Consider the following 10310-nt stretch of genomic DNA (forward strand, 5'->3'; position numbering starts at 1 on the left):
TAGAAAACGTCAGTGTGTATCTGGACGATGTGGTGTTAGCCACCGACACTTGGGATGAACATTTAACCAGTTTACAAATATTCAGTCGCCTAATGAAAGCTAACTTGACTGTGAACCTGGGTAAATGTGAATTCGTGAAAGCTTCAGTGACCTACTTAGGTCATACTGTCTGACATGGTTGCGTCGCCCCACTGCAGGCCAAGACACTAAGCATCAGCCAGTATCCTGCACCGACCAACCGTCGTGAAGTTCGCCGGTTTCTTGGTATGACCGGTTATTACCGTCGTTTCTGTGCTAAATTTGCGACGGTAGCTGCCCCCATCACCTCGCTGCTAAAGAAGGAATCGAAGTTCCAGTGGTCAGATGAATGCGAGAAGTCATTCAACCGTCTTAAGCAGATGCTCTCCTCGTCTCCCGTGATGGCAGCACCAGACTACCGAATGCCTTTCAAGCTGGCTGTGGATGCCAGTGACGTGGGAGCTGGAGCTGTACTGTTCCAAGAAGACGAAAATGGACTGGACCATCCTGTAAGTTTCTTCTCCGAAAAGTTTGACAAACACGAGGTGAACTATTCCACTATAGAGAAGGAAGCTTTGGCCATGGTACAAGCTCTGAAGCATTTTCAGATATACGTGAAGTCGGCATTGCATCAAGTGGTTGTCTTTACTGACCATAATCCGTTTACTTTCATTCACAGAATGAAAGCCACCAACCAGAGTTTGAGATGGAGTCTTCTTCTGCAGGAATTCCCAATTACCATTGAACATATCAAGGGCACATCCAATGTAATCGCTAATGCCCTGTCCCGAAGTTGAACGTTATGATAATGTGTTGACATTCTTGATTGCTGTTTTTGTTTTTATATATTTTATTGTATACAAGGGACTCAGAGACTCAGTGTGATTACTGGTAGTCACCTTATTACTATGTGTTATAAATGCCCGGATGCGTCGGTTAACGCACATTTTGTTTTGTTTAAATGTAGTATATTTCCCTATTCCTAGAGTAGAGGAAATATCCTTTTTGATGTGGGTGTGTGTGACGGAACATGCTCTTATCTTTTCGCCTGTGGCGATGTTAATTGTTTTAGAGGGCCGTGTGCAGCTTGGTTACGTAATACCTTCGCGCGACCGTACCCACTAATACATACCCAGACGGGGTGTGGAGGCCATGTGGCCAGTAGTTACGTAATAACTCTGGCCATCTAAGAAAATATACCGTCTCTGGGAGTTGTGGAACTATCACATGATAGGTGAGGTACCGCGTTGTGCCCCCAGGCGATATTCGCTGTCTCTGAGATTTTTGAATAAATAGATAGGATTTTAGAGATATCGAGGAGAAACATTGGAAGTATCCAGGGTAACGGACGTCGTCCACTGAACGATCTATATAAGTTCAGTCCGGACGTGGTAAATATATTTTTCTGCTCTGTTGTATAACCTTGATGTGATTGATGTGACATTAAATATTTTAATACTGTATTATACCAATATTCTTTAGACAGTGTCTCCGGTAATCTGACGAAGTACATTGTAGACTTCACTGTTCTAATATATTTATACGAGTATTTGGTAAGATAAAGCTTAGCCGGTCATCCTAGAGGACCTAGGTAAACTCTAGGTTATTGTCTTTATGGTGATATGCACCAGTATTAATTCTGTATTATAAGGTTACTGAATGAGTAGTTAAGGGTTAATTAAAAATTAACCAGTTAGGAATAGAGTTGTAATTCCTTTATTAATTAAGTTCCCCTGGCAGCGTTTCTCAATTATCACACGTGTGCGTGTTGTATCACGGTGAAGTGATTAGAATATTGTGTAAACTATACACCTAGTGATTAACTAATTAAGTGATTAGTTCTGGGTTGTTATTACATTGTTGTTGTTAATTAACTACTGCGGCAAGTACATTTGTCAGCGTAGTGTTAATACAGATTCCAAAGTGTATTGTGTTTTGTTGTGTTTTCTAGTGAACTAAACGTGCTACATATATATATATTTATATCAGATCTTATCTCTGATCATACCTAGAGCCGAGCCACTCGGGTATTATACTGCCCGATACAGAGAGATCTAAAAGATATACAGTTTGAAGAGATATTTGGATAATCGTGTTTTATTCAGTTACGGGTATTATAGGATCCCCGTGACATATAATAATGAATGTGGAATGTAGATTATATGTATAATAATGAATGTGGAATGTAGATTATATGTATAATACTGAATGTGGAATGTAGATTATATGTATAATAATGAATGTGGAATGTAGATTATATGTATAATAATGAATGTGGAATGTAGATTATACGTATAATAATGAATGTGGAATGTAGATTATATGTATAATACTGAATGTGGAATGTAGATTATACGTATAATAATGAATGTGGAATGTAGATTATATGTATAATAATAAATGTGGAATGTAGATTATATGTATAATAATGAATGTGGGCGAGCGCTTTACCAATGGTCTACGTCCCGCCCATCGCCCCCTGCCCCATGCCCATTGCCCTTGCTCCTGTCCCTATGAAAACAGTGTTATTTATTACAGTCCGGAGACAGATTCCACATATTTTAGGAATTCAGTCTACCCAACTTGAAGAGAGAAACAGCAGCCAGTATGTTAATTTCATGTAAGATGATGTTCTGCATCCCATTCCAGTGGAGATCAACTTTGAAAGGTGGGCGGGGCCACCAGAGGTCATTAAAAGGTCACGCGGGTCGAATTCGAAGAAACAAAGGGATATTTTCATTTTTTCGTAAGTATTATCTTCACCGTGATAGGATTTACGTGCGATTAGTTATAAATACAAATATCACTCTGAGTTAACCAAACTGCCGCTTTAAAATGTCGACTTTCAAAGAGATTCAATACAAAATTTCATCTAAATAACACCACTTGCCTGTCCCGTAACACAACTATCACTGTCAAGATAATATTCATTTTAAAAAAATGAAATGTTTAAACGTCTTTATATTCGAACTTCATGACCGTTAACAGCCAAACCAAGTGAGCCAATCGCGCATACGAAAAGACAACTTTATTGTCATGTAAATATAATTCCTTTCTTTTATTATTATATCAAACAATTATATTGGAAAACGTTTACTAAGAAGAAACATCTGACTGTTTATCTATATTGACGTGCGTATCAAACAAAGATATGCTATGACGTCACCTGCAATCACTAGGATGGCCATAATGTTAGAGATTTCATGATTATTCCCAGAAATGTCTCAAAGATATCAAGTCGTGCGTCACGTGTTGACGTTTCATGGGAAATACATCATATGGCGCCACTGTGGTGTTTGAATATAAGCTTTGTTTTCCTGTACGGTGAAACGGGAATAACAACAATAAGCCTACTAATAAACATTAAAACTCCGGGATAAACAAAAAGACAAAAAAATGAAGTTGTTGATTCTGGTTTTCTTGGTGTCCGCACTGCTAATTTCTAACTCCTGTAAGTAGCGTTTTTTTGTTGTACCTAAACTATTTACTTACTTTAAGTGTATATGTGTGTGTGTGTGTGTGTGTGTGTGTGTATGTGTGTGTCTGTGTGCGTGTAAATCGTTTCTGCCTCCTCCACATTCCCGATAATAACGTAATTTCTAACAAGCAGATCATACCGTATGGGAGCGACACCGGATATTGGTACTAAGCGAGAAGGCTACACGTGAAGTAAGATTTCTGATAATTACTACATTTATAAGTAACACACATGAACCAGATTTTACACACTCATTTATAACTGTTTCCGCCATCAGCCAAACCTAAAAGTATAGATTCAGTTGGATATATTTGATAAAGCGCATTAAACATGTCATGCGATTTTGACGTTGATTGAAAATGAAACTAAAATAAATGCACATTTAGGTTAATAGTAGAAAATAATCAAACAGAAATGACATAATAAGTATGAATCTAAGTCATTAGAAACTGTTTTTGCTGCACTTGAAGTTGACAGACGCAACATTTTGCCGGTACTAGATGATATGTTTAATGAGCTTTATCAAAAATATCCAACTGAATAAGTATACTTTTAGGTTTGGTTGATGGCCGAAACAGTTATGAATGAGTGTGTAAAATCTGGTTCATGTGTGTTACTTATAAATAAAGTAATTTTCAGAAGTCTTACCTCACGTCTAGCCTTCTCACACATTTATTTCGCTTCGCTTAGTACCAATATCCGGTGTCGCTCCCATACGGCGGATCACTTATGATATATTTATTTATCTATTTATTTATTAAGATTGTTGTTGTTATTATTATTAACAATAACTTTATTATTAGTATTATTATTATTATTAATTTTATTATTATTATTAATTTTATTAATTTTGTTATTATTATTATTATTATTATTATTATTGTTGTTATTATTATTATCATGATCATCATCATATAGTGGCTCTGGACACGTGCGGGAAGGATGGTTGCCATAGCAACCACCAGTGCCAGGACTGCTGTGCGGTTGGTCAAAGATACGAGTGTACGATAGAAATAGGTGACGACAGAGGGACGTGCCGCTGTCACAACCACAGACGGGTAAGTTCAATCAATGAATTAACCAATCAGTCAATCGACCAGTCAGTCAGTCAGTCAGTCAGTCAGTTAGTCAGTCTGTCAATCAATCAATAAATCAACAAATCAATCAATCAATCAACCTATAAATCAATCGGGCAATCAGGCAATCGATCCATCGATTAATCGGTCAATCAATCATTGTTTGGTTGTCAATACAATAAAGTATTACAAATATACGTCTATATAAAACACAATATATGGTTGAGACCACAAAAGAAATGTGAACACAAAGTAATCAAATAAGTATATACAATACTTAATAATATATATGTAAATCCATCCACATCCATCCATCCATCCATCCATCCATCCACATCCATCCATCCATCCATCCATCCACCCACCGACCCATCCCTCCATCTATCCATCTGTCCATCCATCCACCCACCCACCCACCGACCCATCCATCCATTCATCTGTCCATCCATCTGTCCATCCATCCATCCATCCACCCACCGACCCATCCATCAATCCATCCATCCACCCACCGACCCATCCATTCACCCACCGACCCATCCATCAATCCATCCACATCCATCCATCCATTCACATCCATCCAGATATCCATCCACATCCATCCATCCATCTACCCACCGACGCATCCATCCATCCATCCATCCACCCACCCACCGACCGACCCACCCATCAATCCATCCACATCCATTCACATCCATCCATCCATCCATCCATCCATCCATCAATCAATCCACCCACCGACCCATCCATCAATCCACATCCATTCACATCCATCCACATCCATCCATCCACATCCATCCATCCATCCATCCATCCATCCACATCCATCTATCCATCCACCCACACACCGACCCATCCATCAATCCATCCATCCATTCATCCACATTCATCCATCCATCCATCCATCCACATCCATCCATCCACCGACTCATCCACCCATCCATCCATCCATCCATTCATTCATCCACATTCATCCATCCATCCATCCATCCACATCCATCCATCCATCCATCCACATCCATCCATCCATCTACCCACCGACGCATCCATCCATCCATCCATCCACCCACCCACCGACCGACCCACCCATCAATCCATCCACATCCATTCACATCCATCCATCCATCCATCAATCAATCCACCCACCGACCCATCCATCAATCCACATCCATTCACATCCATCCATCCATCCACATCCATCCATCCACATCCATCCATCCATCCATCCATCCATCCATCCACATCCATCTATCCATCCACCCACACACCGACCCATCCATCAATCCATCCATCCATTCATCCACATTCATCCATCCATCCATCCATCCATCCATCCACATCCATCCATCCACCGACTCATCCACCCATCCATCCATCCATCCATCCATTCATCCACATTCATCCATCCATCCATCCATCCACATCCATCCATCCACCGACTCATCCACCCATCCATCCATCCATCTGTCCATCTGTCCATCCATCTGTCCATCTGTCCATCTGTCCATCCATCCAACAATCCTCATTTTACTCCCTTTTTTATTTACAGAACGAAAAGTAGGCACCATCACAAAACACACCTGTATTCGTTGAAAGGCAATATGTAAACGCTATGTAGACGAAGACTTTACATAATAAATATTGTCTTAAAAGCAAATGATTAGTTGTTATTTTTGTTGCACCTAAGAAACAATGGGACATACAGAACCGCGATAAGTATATAATAATATACTGAGTCAAATTAAAAACTTCACAACCATTTCATAGTGGCTAATTAGCAAATATGACAGAAGAATGTGTTAAATAAGGTATTTTTTTATTGTATGACGTCCAAAGAAAAAATAGGAATAAATGTTGAGTTAAAATTCTGTTCGATGCGCCCACAGCATTCGTCAAAACCACAAACAGTCAAAATGGTCATTAACAAGCAGGGTCGTCTGATGAAATCACAGGTTCAGTAGCGCGTATGCCCTTCACGTGTACCCCCAACTGCAATGCAACGCCTCCTCATTGACTGCCTGATGCGTGTAAAGACTGCATTAGGGATACGGCGCCATTGTTTCACTAATGAGGCACCAAGTTCCTGCAATGTCTGTGGGGGGTTCCTGAGAGTGCGCAGTGGTATTCCCAGCACATCCCAGACATGCTCGATGGGACTGAGGTCAGGCGACCTTGAAGGCCAATCCATGACATTGATGCCCGCTTTCCTCAGGTAATCCCTTGTCAGGATGGCCGTGTGGGGTCACGCCTGGATCATGAGCTGCCACGAAGGGCACAAGTTCGACGAGGTGCTGGTGGTATGCAGCAGCGTTGAGGTTGCCACGGATGGCAAGAAGTTGAGAACGTCCATTTCCACAGAAAGCACCCCAAATCATTACACTTCCACCTCCAAATCTGTTAACTCCACTGACACAACACTGAGCATGACGTTCACCACGTCGTCTCCAAACACTTTGCCTGCCATCGGCAAATGCAGTGTGAATCTTGATTCATCGCTAAACACGACTCTATTCCATTCCCAAGTCCAAACCAAGTGGCGTTGTGCCCACAGTTGACGCTGACGTCGATGAAATTTGGTCAAAATGGCTCCAACATATGGACGCCGTGCGTGGGGGTGAGCGGTTCGCAGCCGATTTCGGATTGTTTGCGCGGACACCCGACGTCAGGAAAGTTCATTACTGGTTGCTGTAGCTGTCATGAAACGGTTGCGGAGGAGACGTAACACAATATGACGGCCATCCGTCTATGACGTAACACGTGGTCTACCCGGTCGGGGGCGACCGACCTCGGTGGCGTCGTGGTAGGCCATCGGTCTACAGGCTGGTAGGTACTGGGTTCGTATCCCAGTCGAGGCATGGGATTTTTAATCCAGATACCGACTCCAAACCCCGAGTGAGTGCTCCGCAAGGCTCAATGGGTAGGTGTAAACCACTTGCACCGACCAGTGATCCATAACTGGTTCAACAAAGGCCATGGTTTGTGCTATCCTGCCTGTGGGAAGCGCAAATAAAAGATCCCTTGCTGCTAATCGGAAGAGTAGCCCATGTAGTGGCGACAGCGGGTTTCCTCTCAAAATCTGTGTGGTCCTTAACCATATGTCTGACGTCATATAACCGTAAATAAAATGTGTTGAGTGCGTCGTTAAATAAAACATTTCTTTCTTCTTCGGTCGGGGGCGGTCAGCTGTGGTGCCCGTTTGTTGTACTCGTGTCCGCAAATCATAAATTGCCCATCGATTGCAACCCATAGCCCTTGCAACGTCAACTACTGACGTTCCCGCGTGCAACATGCTGACGACACGCTCACGGTGCACATTTGTGAGGCGTGGCATCGAAACAGGTCTTAACAAATATCGTTTTAATGTGTTTTTTCGTGGTGTCAGACTACTGTGAGCAAGTAACGATGAAAATATGTGCTATTGTAGTCACGTGACCAGTGGCACGTGCAAAACCACTTTTGCCTCAATGGTGTTGTGCACGTACTATGAATCGGGTCACGTGGGCTTCAAATGGAGTGTAGACATTGCCATTACAATATTTATTCCTGAAAAATACCTGCTTTCAACACTCATTGACTTTATTCAAATTTTAGATTGTGAAGTTTATAATTTGACTCAGTATATTAGGGAAGTATCCGATTTCATCTTGTATCCTGTGGTATATGTGCTGTCTTGATAGAAAGATCATTGTTATAATATAAACATTTACTGGATATCGTTATTCATTCAACTTTTCATCTGTGTGGTCCTTAACCATATGTCTGACGCCATATAACCGTAAATAAAATGTGTTGAGTGCGTCGTTAAATAAAACATTTGTTTCTTTCTTTCATTCAACCATTCATTTCATCTTAGTTTCGTGCTTATATCCAATTAAGATTCAAGCACGCTGCCCTGGGCACATACCTCGGCTATCTGATATGTGTAGCCTGTCCAGGTTAATTGTTAATCGCTAGTGGTCAATGAGAGAGAGAGAGAGAGAGAGAGAGAGAGAGAGAGAGAGAGAGAGAGAGAGAGAGAGAGAGAGAGGTTATAGGTCTAAACCAAATAACTTCCAGCTGGATCAAAGTTCGAGGTGCACCCAACTTTTGATCGAGAAGTTAACACCACAAGTTCTGTGATTGGTTATATATGCGAGTATGTTGGTTGTAAAAAAACATTGTTTCATCTGGGCTAAAAATGGATGCAGTTTTATTTCAAATAGTATCACCGTGTCAAGTAGCATTGTGCTTGGAACATGTATGGGATACTTGTAAAAAAAAAGGTTCTCAAATTTTGTGCGAAACTAGGGGTGTTGTAAAAACATCTGGTTGTACCGAAAATGAGCCATGAAAGGTACTATTTTCTGCAGTTAATACTTTGAGGTAGGGGTTGTAGTACTGATATTTATGGGTCATAGTTTGGTTGATATATGCATATAGTGTTTTTAAACACAAACGTTAACATGGTCGCCTATGGGATTTTATTTAGTATAGTCTTACCTAAAACTTGCTCTGGGTGGGAGCCAGTACTGGGCTGCGAACCCACTACAATCTTATGTCCGATGGCTCAATCGCGACGCCACCGAGACCAGTGGATTCAACCATTCCCGTCACAGCTTAGTCGTTTGTCAGCAAGGGAGATAACTGGTGTCACATCAATCGCTATTTCACATTCAAGAGTTATTTCCCCGCAAATATATTGAACACGAAGGTGTCGATTCTATTTGTTTGTAATCACCGGCCTCGGTGGTGTCGTGGTTAAGCCATCGGCTGGTAGGTACAGGATTCGCAGCCCGGTATAGGCTCCAACCCAGAACGAGTTCTTAAGGGCTAACCACCACAATCATCATCATCATCAGTAATATATCAGTCGTTATCAGTATCACCATCATCATCATGAGTAATATATCAGTCGTCATCAGTACCACAATCGTCATCATCATCATCAGTAATATATCAGTCGTCATCAGTACCACAATCGTCATTATCATCATCATCAGTAATATATCAGTCATCAGTGCCACAATCATCATCATCATCATCGGTAATATATCAGTCGTCATCAGTGCCACAATCATCATCAACATCAGTAATATATCAGTCGTCATCAGTGCCACAATCATCATCATCATCAGTAATATATCAGTCGTCATCAGTGCCACAATCATCATCATCATCATCAGTAATATATCAGTCGTCATCAGTACCACAATCATCATCATCATCATCAGTAATATATCAGTCGGCATCAGTGCCACAACCATCATCATCAGTAATATATCAGTCGTCATCAGTGCCACAATCATCATCATCATCAGTAATATATCAGTCGTCATCAGTGCCACAATCATCATCAGTAATATATCAGTCGTTATCAGTACCACAATCATCATCAGTAATATATCAGTCATCATCAGTGCCACAATCATCATCATCATCATCATCATCAGTAATATATCAGTCGTCATCAGTACCACAATCATCATCATCATCATCATAACCATACGAGACGGGGAGCAAATCCTCAAGTTCAAACAGAGACGATAGAGATATTCAGGGGGAAAGAGCTTGTTTGAAACCGTTTCACCGTGTATTTGTACCCATAGTATAAGTTGTAATCAGTGTAAAAATGCGTAGTGATTCGTTTGTAACCCTATATATAAATAAATGTCGGTATCCAAAATCGGAAATTTTCATTCAATTCGGGAAAATTCAACCTGCCTCCTACACAAATCGGAGGGAGCCTGTACGCCTGTGTTGAG

At 41.1% G+C, this 10310-nt stretch overlaps 1 protein-coding gene and 1 long non-coding RNA gene across 2 annotated transcripts; both read left to right on the forward strand.

Moving 5' to 3' along the window:
* Positions 1-3319: 3319 nt before the first annotated feature.
* Positions 3320-6226, forward strand: LOC121367238. The gene is made up of 3 exons (XR_005957349.1): positions 3320-3469; positions 4415-4554; positions 6119-6226. It is a non-coding gene; the product is annotated as an uncharacterized LOC121367238 (long non-coding RNA).
* A 3218-nt stretch (positions 6227-9444) lies between these two features.
* LOC121367250 lies at positions 9445-10095 on the forward strand. Its single transcript, XM_041491360.1, has one exon. It carries the CDS (start codon positions 9445-9447, stop codon positions 10093-10095), a length of 651 nt encoding a protein of 216 aa, XP_041347294.1.
* The last annotated feature ends 215 nt before the right edge of the window (positions 10096-10310 follow it).

Source organism: Gigantopelta aegis, unplaced genomic scaffold (genome assembly GCF_016097555.1).
Source record: "Gigantopelta aegis isolate Gae_Host unplaced genomic scaffold, Gae_host_genome scaffold72, whole genome shotgun sequence".
NCBI lineage: Eukaryota > Metazoa > Mollusca > Gastropoda > Neomphalida > Peltospiridae > Gigantopelta > Gigantopelta aegis.

Excerpts from the sequence above, each read along its gene's own strand:
- LOC121367250 (XM_041491360.1), top strand. The coding sequence starts at position 9,445 with ATGAGTAATATATCAGTCGTCATCAGTACCACAATCGTCATCATCATC.